Source organism: Conger conger, chromosome 10 (assembly GCF_963514075.1).
Source record: "Conger conger chromosome 10, fConCon1.1, whole genome shotgun sequence".
NCBI lineage: Eukaryota > Metazoa > Chordata > Actinopteri > Anguilliformes > Congridae > Conger > Conger conger.
In genome coordinates this window covers 48,880,061-48,893,845 of record NC_083769.1, presented here as the reverse complement: position 1 = coordinate 48,893,845, position 13,785 = coordinate 48,880,061, and the positions used below count along the sequence as shown (strand labels likewise).

General features: G+C 45.0%; 2 protein-coding genes across 3 annotated transcripts; one reads left to right on the top strand and one right to left on the bottom strand.

Annotated features, from left to right (window-relative positions):
* Positions 1-2,452: 2,452 nt before the first annotated feature.
* LOC133139589 (claudin-16-like) lies at positions 2,453-5,472 on the top strand. The gene is made up of 5 exons (XM_061259161.1): positions 2,453-2,566; positions 3,379-3,481; positions 3,699-3,863; positions 4,958-5,149; positions 5,384-5,472. The coding sequence occupies exons 1-5, from the start codon at positions 2,453-2,455 to the stop codon at positions 5,470-5,472; spliced, it is 663 nt and encodes a 220-aa protein (XP_061115145.1).
* Positions 5,473-6,640: 1,168 nt separating this feature from the next.
* LOC133139246 (CMRF35-like molecule 8) lies at positions 6,641-9,604 on the bottom strand. 2 transcript variants are annotated; one of them, XM_061258666.1, is made up of 4 exons: positions 9,485-9,604; positions 8,201-8,542; positions 7,859-7,884; positions 6,641-7,486 (listed from the first exon to the last, which is right to left on the bottom strand). In XM_061258666.1, the coding sequence occupies exons 1-4, from the start codon at positions 9,519-9,521 to the stop codon at positions 7,031-7,033; spliced, it is 861 nt and encodes a 286-aa protein (XP_061114650.1). In that variant the 5' UTR covers positions 9,522-9,604; the 3' UTR covers positions 6,641-7,030. The 2 variants fall into 2 exon arrangements, with proteins under 2 accessions (XP_061114650.1, XP_061114651.1); XM_061258667.1 differs by having other exon boundaries at positions 7,183-7,486; positions 7,859-7,913.
* Positions 9,605-13,785: the final 4,181 nt, after the last annotated feature.

Below are 13,785 nucleotides of genomic sequence, written 5' to 3'. Positions count from 1 at the left end.
AAACAGAAGGCACGTTCTTGGCTTCCACCACTATTACAACTCCGTTCCCCGTTTACTAACAACTCGTTAAAAAAAAACCCAAAAAAAAAAACAAGACATTGGGTCCATAGTAAATGACACACACGGGCCTGATTAAACATCGACAGCAACTCGTGTCTGACCCCAGTAGAAATGCGATGGCATGTAATTTGGAGCTGTTTGAGGGTGAGAGAAAGGAAAATTACCAAGGGGGGGGGGGGGGGAGAAGAGCTCGGTCTTGTGGCCTGGAGCAATACTAGGCGGCCATCTTAGGCATGCCTATGAAAGCGTTAATGGCATTATCTGAGAAACGGCCTCCTAATAAGCATTCAGCGCACACACCCCGGCACTTACCAGCCTCAAAAATAGCCATGGAAAAAAAAGACCTGGTTTATTTACCACGTTTTTTTTGCTGTAGAAAAAGTAGATAAATAAAACATTTTCCCATTCAGCATAATAACCAGGCCTGGGGGGTTGGAGGGGTGTCGGGGCTGGGGGGGGGTTGGGGGGGGTCGGGGCTGGGGTCACTCCAGCTCAGCGACCCCCCCCCCCCCCCTTCTCAAACCCCCACCCACCCACCACCCAAAAAAAACAAAAAAACATTCCTGTTTCCGTAGTTTGCAAAGGTGAAGAGTTTTTCAACTTGCAAACCTTGATGTAGAACCTTAACATGAGTCCTGCGCGGTCAAAGTGGAGGTAAACCTGATCTTTTATATATCCTGTGTCTACATGTTCTGGAGGGAAAATAAAGAAAATGTCTCTGTGAGATCAGAGGGAGAGGTTATGTAAGTTGACATGGTGTGGTTTTCGAAGGCAGACTCAGGAAGAGATTTTCGACGTGTTTTGATCACAGCTGCTGCTGCTGCCTGGTGGCGTGGTTTTGATTCAGTGTGGTTTTGATTCAGCGTGGTTTTGGAGAGAAAGGGGAATTCATTTTCACTCACCACCTTATTGCGGGATGTAGATTATTTCACGGAATAGGGGGGTTCTATGCTGTCTTCTCATTTTTGACATTTTGAACAACATTGCAGTTTGTGGTCAAAAGTTACATTTTGTATGTGATTTTAAACTACATATTTTTCGATATAATTTCTTATTTGTGAAAGCCAAGCATGTGCCAATTTGGGTGTTTTGTTTGTACTACTTTCAGAATGTGTATTTATAGCACCATAAATGATGGGTTGACGGAATGGCGATAACCTTATTATGTTGTGACTGCTGTTATTGCTGTTTTGTGAGGTATCATTTAATGAATAATATAAAATAATGATATAATAATAATGTAACTTAAATATGAAAGGAATTTAACTTTTAAATGGTACTTTTTCTCCTACAGTGGTTTTCAGAGGCTGAACTAAATTAACTTTACCATAGCTTCAAAGCGTTTTTGCACCTCGGTTAAAATGATTAATAAATAACAATTAAATCTACCAGAACGTAATTTTTTATTTTAATAATGAACTAGCTATGTGTCTTATCATTTTAGTTGCGACTGAGGGAAAAATGATTGGTGATTGATTGGGTGATTTTAACGTAAGTTAAAAACAGAAACTGGATTAAAATATGGTCTGAACAAATACGAAATATGAAATAAAAGTAGTCAGTTCTGAGGTCACAGATCAAACAAAAACTGCATCAGAGAAGAAGTCCTGAATTACAGATTTAATTTGGCCTGCGTGCGTTGTGTGTCTGTAGTCGGTATCAGATACCCAAAGGCTTTTAAAGCACTTTTCAAATATGGGGTAAGATTACACGATCACAAACTTTTAACTGAACATTCTAATTCTGACGTAACCATAACTACAGTTGACTGAGAGCAATGGGGTTCTTGAACACTGACTGAAAATATTTCCAAATAATAATTTAGTGGGTCAAGTTCATGTTCGCACACCACCTGATACATATTGTATCTTCCAAGTAGAAATGTTGCTCTTTTGTTTTGGGGCAAATTAGTTAATCTTTTGTGGAATCCCACTGGATTATTTTCCTTGAAAGCTGCATGAAGAGAGGTTTTAACCAGGTGGGGGGCTTGGGGCTGGGGGAGGGTGTTGCTCACAGAGTCTTAAGGGTCTCCTGAGGGCAGCATTCCCAGGGTGGGGGGGATTGAGCGGGGGAGGGGGGGGGGGGTGTTGTACTTGACTCGAACAGAATGAAATAAATCCAAAAATGTATCATTGGATTTACTTTAAAAAAAGAACGGACAGTGGTTGCAGACAATATCATGAAGTATCCACAACTTCAACTGATTAAATTCTTGGTAAAAGCACTTAATCAGTTGAAGTCCCATACACTTAATAATACTTAATAGTGCAGCCGCTGTCGGTAATCTCAAACGTTTTTTTAACGTAGATGAGCACGTTCCACAGCATGGCGTTTGGGGAGTGAAACGTGCGGTTAAAAAGTGCTGTGTCTTTGGAGTCCTCCAGAGTTCAGGATGATCGTGGTTCTTCAGTTCATGGCGTTCGTCCTGGCGCTGGTCTCCACCGTGTTCCTCATCGTGGCCACCTGGACGGACTGCTGGATGGTCAACGCTGACGATGACCTGGAGGTGAGAGAGGACTGGACCACGCCCGAGAGCCTCAGCTCAACCTCTCCCCCTGATACCGTCTGCCTGCAAGAGGCATTTCAGACCAGACTCTGATTAAATTAATACTGTTTATTATACTACTACTACTACTACTACTACTACTACTACTACTACTACTACTACTACTACTACTACTACTACTACTACTACTACTACTACTACTACTACTACTACTACAACAATTATTGGCGGCACGGATGGTGCAGTGGGTAGCACTGCCGCCTCACAGCAAGGAGGTCCTGGGTTCGAATCCCGTTCGGCCGGGGCCTCTCTGCGGAGTTTGCATGTTCTCCCCGTGTTTGTGTGGGTTTTCTCCGGGTACTCCAGTTTCCTCCCACAGTCCAAAGACATGCAGGTTAGGCTGATTGGAGAGTCTAAATTGCCCGTGGGTATGAGTGTGTGAGTGAATGGTGTGTGTGCCCTGTGATGGACAGGCGACCTGTCCAGGGTGTATTCCTGCCTTTCGCCCAATGTGTGCTGGGATAGGCTCCAGCCCCCCTGCAGCCCTGTTCAAGATAAGCGGGTTAAGATAATGGATGGATGGATGGAGGGACTTCTATCATTATTCTATGGCCCCCTGGAGGTCCTTGAAGGTTTTGTAGGGCTCAATGATCAGCTGGCACATGGACACCCCCACCTTGCGACCCTCCGACTGCCAGACGACCGCTCTTACCTCCTGAGATAATATTGCCCCCGTCACAAACCCCCCAGTGATGAGTGTGTGCGAGTGTGTGAGAAAATATTTCTCTGTTTCCCCCAACCTCCCCACACAGGTGAGTCAGAAGTGCCGGGGGCTTTGGTGGGAGTGCGTCACCAACACGCAGGACGGCATTCGAACATGTGACCAGTACGACACCATCCTCGCCGAACACCCACGTACGTCTTTAGCTTTCTAGCTTTTTTTATTCTCTTTAATTGATTAATAATGACTTATTGTTTCTTTCATTGTTTCTCCATTCTTTTTGTAAAATTGCATTTGGTGTTTCGCAGTGTTCAACTTCAAGGTCTGTCTCATTGAAAGACGATAAGCTGTGTCTTGCCATAATCGTGACTTGGTGTTGAAAAAGGAGGTGATGGTGGTTTCCTCCCGCAGTAAAGATAGTTCTGACGCGGGCACTGATGATCACGGCGGACATCTTGGCCAGCTTCGCCCTCATCATCCTCGTCCTGGGGCTCGACATCATCAAACTACTACGGGAGGAGCCCCACATCAAGCTGAGGATCTGCTACTTTGCCGGGTTCATCTTCGGCCTGGGAGGTAAGATGGCTGATGATGTGGGACTTCACTGGGTTCATCTCCGGGCTGGGAGGTAAGATGGCTGCCGCACACAGAGCCACAGAGCATGAGGACAGGGAGGTAAGATGGCTGCTCCTCTATCCACCCAAAGAGCCTCTGTTCCTCACTGACGAAGCCTCACAGATCCGTTGTCTTAGTGGAATCAAATAAATTACATCTAACGGACTGCGTGTCAGCGAGAGGCTCATAATTTATAGGTTCTCGGTTCGAATCCCTGATTAACAGGGTGTTACATTACATTACAGTTATTTAGCTGATGCTTTTAAGTGACTTACAGTTGATTAGATTAAGCAGAGCAATCCTTCTGGGTCCCAGTCAAGCACCTTAGCCACCAGGCTACAGGCTGCACCCAGAGAATCAGAAGAATAATGACTAAATGAAGGTTAAATCAGAAGAGTGAGGGATAAATAAAGGTTAAATCAGAAGAATAATGGATCAATGAATGTTAAATCAGAAGAGTGAGGGATAAATAAAGGTTAAATCAGAAGAATAATGGATAAATGAAGTTTAAATCAGAAGAGTGAGGGATAAATAAAGGTTAAATCAGAAGAATAATGGATAAATAAATGTTAAATCAGAAGAGTGAGGGATAAATGAAGTTTAAATCAGAAGAGTAAGGGATAAATGAAGGTTAAATCAGAAGAATAATGGATCAATGAATGTTAAATCAGAAGAGTAAGGGATAAATGAAGTTTAAATCAGAAGAGTAAGGGATAAATGAAGTTTAAATCAGAAGAGTAAGGGATAAATTAATGTTAAATCAGAAGAGTAAGGGATAAATGAAGGTTAAATCAGAAGAGTAAGGGATAAATGAAGGTTAAATCAGAAGAGTAAGGGATAAATGAAGGTTAAATCAGAAGAGTAAGGGATAAATGAAGTTTAAATCAGAAGAGTAAGGGATAAATGAAGGTTAAATCAGAAGAGTAAGGGATAAATGAAGGTTAAATCAGAAGAGTAAGGGATAAATGAAGGTTAAATCAGAAGAGTAAGGGATAAATGAAGGTTAAATCAGAAGAATAATGGATAAATGCGTGACCGTCTCTCTGCTCCCCCAGGCATCCCGGGGATGACGGGCTCGGTGTGGTATGCGGTGGACGTGTATGTGGAGAGGGCCACTCTGGTGCTGAAGAACGTGTATTTGGGGATGCACTACGAGTTCGGCTGGTCCTGCTGGCTGGCCATGGCTGGCTCCACCGGCTGCTTCCTGGCCTCCATCGTGCTCACGTGCTGCCTGTACATTTTCAGAGGTCAGCCAATCAACGCTATTCAATTATACGGGTTGTGCTATTTATTTTCAACAATCATTTTGGCACCTCTGGATTTCCAGTAATTCCATTTTTTTTTTGCCTTGTCTAATACTGTAGATTTAGTTGGATTGTTTGAATCCTCATCCCAATGAACGGCAACAACAAAAAGATTCATCTTAATATTCATGCCACTTTTGTTGTCTTTCCTTGCTTTTTTTTCTTTTCTTCTTACAGATGCCAGATCTTCACAGTACAACAGGTCCATATATAAGTACGGCAGAACAGCAGCGGGTAAAAAATACGCCATGGATTCTCGTGTGTGAGGGAGGGACAGCCTGCTGTGACTGGGGATGACCACAGTGAGGCGACAGAGAGCAAGGCGCGAGAGAGCGAGCGAGCGAGGGAGAGAGAGAGGGAGGGGAAGGGGGGAGGGGGGGGGCTCCATGGCCCCCGAATGTGATTGTGATGTCATCAAGGAGCTAGCCAACCAGCAACGGGAGTCCACCACATTCCGTCCGGACTGCGTACCAGGTTAACATTGTGTCACTCAAATTCATAGATGGGGTTCAAAAATAAAAAAAGGTTTAATTTTTTTGTTTGTTTTTCATGGACATTTATTCTGCAGAAGTGGGGGGAAGCGTAAATTAACTTGTTTGTCAACTCGCCTTATCCCTCTAAAATCCTGACATCCCTGCCCAGCGTGTTCCTCTAAAGGTCAGTCACAAGCTTATTCTATTGACATACAGTACAGAACTTCTTATCTGACAACACCAAGGCCACATATGCAACCTTGGTGAGCTCAGCAGTACTGTGCATACTGACGTAAAACACTGTCAGCCTTCCCAACAGCCAACGTCACTATTATCAGTCATTTATCAGCAACGACAAAACCAAAGTGTCACCTATCCACGCGAAGAGGCTCCACAAATTTTCTTGTATATGTACTTGTTGTTTTGTTTTGTTCTCATTTCCAACAGCCATGTAAAAAATGAGTAGTTCTGTTAGGCACGTGTTTAATTAGACAGCAGCTATGAAATAAAATATTGGAATATTTATTGACTCAAATCGACCCATGTTGTTAGTATTAACCACTGTTCATTTTGGTTTTTAATTTTTCGGTTTTTGGGGGAGGGGGCGATTGTACCACAACAGTACCATATAATATAAATATATATTTTTGACTATATATTATTAAAATATGAAAACTGTTATAGGGACAATATACAAGCTGTAGTGCATTGGTTGCATATTAAGCATTTCTGTTAAACCAGGTTAACACGCGCACACACACACACGTGCACACACACACACACGCGCGCACAGACACACGCGCACACACACGCACGCACGCACACACGCAAGCACACACACACATACACACTCACATACATATGCACACACACTCACATGCACTCTCATACACACATGCACACACACAGCCCAGCCTGTATAGCTTTGTCAGTGTCGCCAACATCATGTATTCAGACCGTCTTCTTTTTTTGGTACATCACTTTAATGTTTTACATTTCCGAGGCTTCAACAGGAGCAGAATCACTGTTCACTTTGTGTACAACCACTCCTTCATTTACAACATACATTCAATAAAGTCGGTTAAAGGTAAAATGAACATGCACACACACACATGGAAATACACACACGCGCACGAATAAACACAAAACACACACACACAGGCAAAGACACACGCACGCGCACACACACACACACACACACACAGACGCGCATGCATGAACACGAAACACACACACACAGGCAAAGACACACGCACACACACACACACATACAGACGCGCATGCATAAACACGCAGACACACACAGACACACACACAGAAATAAATAAAAACAGGTAGAATCTATAACATGTTACAACAGCGGTTCCCAACCTTTTTTGGTCCGGTCCTTTTTGGTAATAAAATTCACCCACCCTCCCACGTTGAGAACCACCGGTGTTACCATCGGTGTTACACCACCATATGTGTTGTAGATGTTGTTGGTAGTTGGTGATGTTGCTCTCGTCAAAAATCTTTTTTTCCCAGTATACCTTTGGTATGCACTTAGCAGGTACTCAGCAGGTAATCTCCTCCGAAACTGACTGCAGGTAAAAGTCTGGTTTTGGTCCTCTGAGCTTGGTGGCAGGCCAGGGGAAGTCACCCGGTTCGGGGAAAGGGGGGCAGCCGTGAGGGGCAGGAGGGGACACACGTCCTGGGACAGGGAGAACCACAGCACCGCCCCGCCCTCCTCTCCCACGCACACACGCCCAGCGGACACGCCAGCATCAGGAAGAACAGGACCCAGCGCAGGGTGGCCCACGCGTCCGAACTGCGCGAGAGGAACACACGCCACACCCATCAGACCAGCACTGCCAGCGGGTAGCCATTTTTATGGTCTCAATTTTTTATATGCGAATGTGAAGATCATAGATTTCAAAGACTCAAATGCAGAAACTAAAGCAACAACAATGGAAATGTTGGTCCAGAACAGCCTGAGAGGGTGAGACAGAGAGAGAGCGAGTGAGAGACAGAGAGAGAGTGAGCGAGTGAGAGACAGATAGAGAGGGAGAGAGAGCGAGTGCGAGTGAGAGACACAGAGAGAGAGAGCGAGTGCAAGACAGAGAGAGAGAGAGAGAGAGAGAGAGAGAGAGAGAGAGAGAGAGAGAGAGAGAGGAAAGGCCATAATTCTGACAGGACTCACTGGGGTGCTCTGCAGTCCTCCGGCCCCTTGGTGGCAGTAGTGGTGAAGGGAGGCACTTTTTAAGAACAGGTTACATATAAAAGTCAATAACTATTTAGCTTAAAAAGGCATTAGAATTTAGATTATACTGTAGCTGTATAAAAATGATTAAATTCTTTTTTTGGATGTTGACCTCTGGTCAACTGTAAGTCCCTCTGGATAAGAGCGTCTGCCAAATGCCGATAATGTAATGTAAAATTGGTACTGTAATGCAGTATTGGGACTGAGAGGGTTAGTCGTTAAGGTGTAGCGAGGTAGTGTTGCCGGGGAGGGTCACCAGGCGGGTCTCTCCCGGGGGCTCACCTGTGGGCTGGTGGACGTAGAGACGCACAGGGGCGAAGACGTTTCTGAAGGGCAGGGAGACCACGCACCAGTAGCTGTCCGGGTCGTGGGGCTGCAGGGAGCTGATGGTGACGCTGAAGACCCGGGCGTTCCGGTCGTCTGTGATGGAGGTCCGGTCCCTCTCCGCGGGCCCGCCGGTCCTCACCACCTCCCTGCAGGACTCGTACGGCTTCCCCCGGCACCAGTACTTAGCGCGGCGGGCGTAGCGGCGCTCGTAGCCGCAGTGCACCGTGACCGTCTGACCCACCGCGCCGGACACCTCGCGCGGAGCGGAGACAGCGGCCGCCCCGACGCTGCCACACGCTGGGGGGGGAGGGGGAGGGGGAGGTCAGCGGGCTTCATCACGGGGGGACCGTATCTGCTGCTGAATTTCAGACCAACCTCTGCTCTCAGTTATTCAATTCGCCCAGTCGTTCACATGATCTGTCCATTTTAAGCCACGTTCCACGATGTAAACAACAGGCAATACATTTTCCTCGTCTTGCTGCATTTTATTGTGGGTCAAATTTACGAGTGAATCGGTCATGGTGCATATGGCTAATTAGCTGATTGTGGTAGGGTAACTGGTGGCAGCAATATCCTGCATATACACCAGCCCTCCAGGACTGGAGTTAATCCTGCAGACACACCCTCCAGGACTGGAGTTAATCCTGCAGACACACCCTCCGGGGAATGGAATAGCTGCCACAGAGAACCCTTTTTAGTTCTTTATGGAACCCTCTATCATAGGTGTGAAGTGTGAAAATCGCCCAGACAAAGAACCATTTTGCCCATCTATAGGATTATAGGATTCTGACTGTGGAATCACAGGGTTCCTATTGGAACCTTTCCTTTAAGTGTGTACCACAAACATACTTACAATGTCAGTATTCAATCCCCTTTTCACAATGAGCCACCAACTTGCAATCCATAAGCAAACATACATACTTATTGCCTGATATATAATAAATATGTATAGCACTATATTAAAAAGTCATATCTGTATTCAAACCCTTTTCCACTATGAAACATCAACTTATAAACGGCAGGCAGTTGTACCTACTGCGTGATATACAATACAATTAGATATGCTTTCTACTATATAAAAAATATCCGTAATTAAAGATTTTATTTCTTGCAGGTATCATTAGCAGTCTGACAAAATTGAGTTTGCCCCACAAAGCATTTGTGGTTCTTATATCTATCCGACTACAGTAATCAATGAATAAATCGGTAATGTCAATAAGAAAGTTGCATCTTCTTTACCTGAGAGAAAAAGTGTGAAAGTGGCTAAGCTGTTCATGGCTGGTACGGGAAAGAAATTCACAGCACTGAGCTATGACTTTGAGGAAGTTAATGTTATTAGCGGGGCTAGCGAGGGACTCAAGAGTGCAGAGATGCGATTGGCTGGTCTGAGGAACTATGAGCGGACTGTGGGCTCAGATGAAGCGCCTTTTTTTTTACTGGATTTCCTTCCTCAAACTTTTCGTAAGTGTTGAGAAATAAAGAATCTGTTTTGCCCACAAGACGCGTATGTTTGTGTGTGTTTACACCGTGCTTTCAGATATTAAGTGGCACACACACACAGAGTCCAAAATAGGAAGTTGAACAGCTTTTGTAATTCCTTTCAGCTCAACAATGTTAGCATTATGAATACAGTTTCTGTGTTTTCATGAAAGGAAAATGGCAACTTCAGTTCAGACAGCTTGATTTGTTTACATTAGTTTACATTTGTTTGTCACCCATAAGCACATGAGAAGTAAACATGCATTGTGCTTCCTTTGGGGAAACTAATTTTTAAGTGACTAAAAATTAAGTGACAGTTGCAAAGAAAGCAAGTTACCCTGGAAAAGGACATTAGTCAAGCAAGGACGTTTGTGATTCATGTGGAATCGGAAACAGTTCACCATAGAAAAACGGAACTGCATCCCAGCAACCCTGTCCTGCCCTTCCTAAATTAACCAATCTGATGTGTGTTCACAGTGTAAACAAAATGCCATGACTTTCAATTCCTCTATCTTCCAATATCACCATTCAATGTTGGTCCAGTGGATGAAGCGCACGCTGTCAGTTAACCGCTAACTCAATATTTCCAGAGTGATCAGCTATCCCAGACCTCCCTGGTTACCCTAAACACGTAAAATGTGGCTCACACAGCCAGCGCAATGTGCCTAGTTAGCTTTGAGAACCTTGCATGTATTCTTTGAGTGGGTGGCTGCACACGGCATAATCGTTCGGTAAAACCATGGCATTTGCAACTCGGTAATCAAGTACATTTCATTTATGGGTATGATAATTCAATCTCGCCAACTAGCTAGCTATGATGCCAAGGTGAAGTCGCGAGGAGGAGATAACGTTTTCATCGTTGATCGTCTCATCTTCTTAGCAATGGCTTTAGGTACGTCCAGAAGAGTGCGTATATAACCAGTTAGTGATCATGGTGCCACAACATTTATTAGCCGATTTTGTTGTAGAGAACTTCGCAGCTCACTAGTTTGGACTTTACAGACCAAGTTTAGCTGTACGTTTTCTGTTTATGTACAGCGACCGAGCTGACTTTGGCCACACTCGCGTACTGTATCCGTTTTCAGTGTGAAGTGCTGCTACTGTCTGTCTTCTACTAGTACGACCTGCACACGATAACATTGCCGAACATAACGGTTTCGAACTTCAGATTAGCATCATTAGCATCATGTTTCGCCGTGTTAAGAAGTCTATGGACAATGAATCGTCGTTATTTACAATTTCGAGGTCTAGCTAATTCATATTGAAAACAAAATTGTTCAGTCATGAAATTAGAAAAAGCACGCATGGTTCTGAATTACGGACATAGGAGTCCTCTTGTGAGCGGATCCGTTGGATTTAAATTGATTTATTTTTGCCCAAGAAAGGTCTCAATGTTTTGTGCTATTTTTAAAGGTATCCATAACACAGAAATGGCGCAATGTAGGAATGCCAAAATCAGTAGTTGGCGAACCCGTTGCCATTATAGGCCTGCGAAATGGCATTGACATCGGTTTTGAAACGGATGAGATATTGAGGTTCAAAATGTGCCGTTTTGAATGGAAGTGCCAACCAACGCAAACATAGGCTATAGTGAGCGCTATAAGTATTATTATTATTATTATTATTATTATTATTATTATTATTATTATTATTATTGTTGTTGTTTAATAAATAAGCCTGAATAGATTCACTGTGAAAACATCCAGGGTTCAAGAAAAAAGATCTAGGGCTTCCGCCGGGGGTTTCCCAGGGATGACCGGGGATGACCTGTAGGTCCACAATAACCGTGTTTTTGACTTACCAAGGCAGGAGACAGTAAAACAGAGGAAGTGAAAGTATTCGGCTGACGGGGTTTCACGGCCATCAGGCGCTGACGGACACGGTGACAAACCGGCACACGCAGCGAGGGCGTTGAAGGCGGCATCAGCCAAAGCGCGTTCATTGCATGAAGAAACGCGAGCAGGGTCTTGGTCTGAAGTTTCTGGACTCCAGACTAACTTCTGCTCTTAAATATTGAATTAGCCCAGTCAACACGATCTGTCATTTATAGCCACATTCCGTGATATAGGCTAGCCTAAACAGCAACTGATACATGTATTGTAGAATTTTATTGTATTCTAATTTCCGAGTGAATCCGTCATGGTTCATATGGTCCTGGAGAGCCACAGGGTGTGCTGGCTTCTGTTGTTACTCAGCACGTAATTGATCAATGAAAGCAGTTAATTACACAGTTAACTCACCTCACCTGGTTTCTTGGGTCTGAATTGGTTGCTGATATTAAGGCAAAAACAAAAGCCAGCACACCCTACGGCTCTCCAGGACCAGGAGTGAGGACCCCAGTACACCCTGCGGCTCTCCAGGACCAGGAGTGAGGACCCCAGCACGCCCTGCGGCTCTCCAGGACCAGGAGTGAGGACCCCAGCACACCCTGCGGCTCTTCAGGACCAGGAGTGAGGACCCCAGTACACCCTGCGGCTCTCCAGGACCAGGAGTGAGGACCCCAGCACACCCTGTGGCTCTCCAGGACCAGGAGTGAGGACCCCAGTACACCCTGCGGCTCTCCAGGACCAGGAGTGAGGACCCCTCTCTATACATCTTTAAATACCGAATGGGTAAGGAAGTGATTTCAGGGACGTCCAGCAGGTGGCACTGAAGGCCACAAAAAAAGAAAAACTGAACCATTTAAAGCAGTGACCTCAAACGCATTGCCACAGAGTATATAGGTTCACATGTATATGCAGGTTTTTACTCCAACCTATTAATGCCGTAAAAGATTCCATTTAACACTTACGTGCATAATCTCAGCTCTGTGGCGTAACGGATAGCGCATTGAACTTCTAGTTAAACACAAGGAGTAGTGATTCCATGGTTCCAGAGTTGTGATTTTAGGCGAAATTGGCTCAGGCGGTAAGGGCAGTTGTCTGGCAGTTGGAGGGTTGCCGGTTCAATCCCCCGCCCTGGGTGTGTCGAAGAGTCCCTGAGCAAGACACCTAACCCCCAAATGCCTCTGACGAGCTGGTTGGTGCCTTGCAAGGCAGCCATTCGCCATTGGTGTGTGAGTGTTTGTATGAGTGGCTGAATGAGAAGCATCAATTATACAGCGCTTTGGATAAAGGTGCTTTTTAAAGCCAACCATTTACCATTATATTGCAAACCTACCACCCTAATTCTGAAAATTCATTCATTCATTCGTTCATTCGTTATCCTAACCCGCTTATCCTGAACAGGGATGCAGGGGGGCTGGAGCCTATCCCAGCATACATTGGGCGAAAGGCAGGAATGCACCCTGGACAGGTCGCCAGTCCATCACAGGGCACACACACCATTCACTCACACACTCATACTCATACTCATACCTATGGGCAACTCTCCAATCAGCCTATCCTGCATGTCTTTGGACTGTGGGAGGAAACCGGAGTACCCGGAGGGAACATACACAGACACGGGGAGAACGTGCAAACTCCGCACAGAGAGGCCCCGGCCGACGGGGATTCGAACCCAGGACCTCCTTGCTGTGAGGCGGCAGTGCTACCCACTGCACCATCCGTGCCGCCTTTAATTCTGAAAATAATTCAACTAATTATATAATTAAGATCTGATGCTGGAATAGAAACCAGCGTACACACGGCCCTCCATGGACCTGAGTTCGAGAGACTGCAGATTGAAAGTTTCAGTGCGGTTCATTCAGTGGGCTATTTCACCCTATGGCCAGTAGGTGGCACTTGTGCCATTGAATACATCTGGATGTCAAGTCAAAGACCGGGGGAGGGGGTTGATTGGAACAGAATAGAGCCCCTAAGTGATCTTTTTTCAACTTGAAATTTGATGACAAAGTTTGTGATGAGTGACAGCAAAACAGATTTATAAAAATGAGAAAGATTCAATTAAGCTGCTTTTATTCTAGTGAAGGCGGGTCGTTTTTGACCCTTAGGACAAGGGGAGTATAGCGAGAAAGGAAGTCAGATACAGAGCCTCCAAGCGGCCAAAACCGGGCTTTATTAATAGAATTTCTGGTTTCGTTCTGAGATGCTGCTCACTAGCCAGTGTGCTTAGCTCCAGTG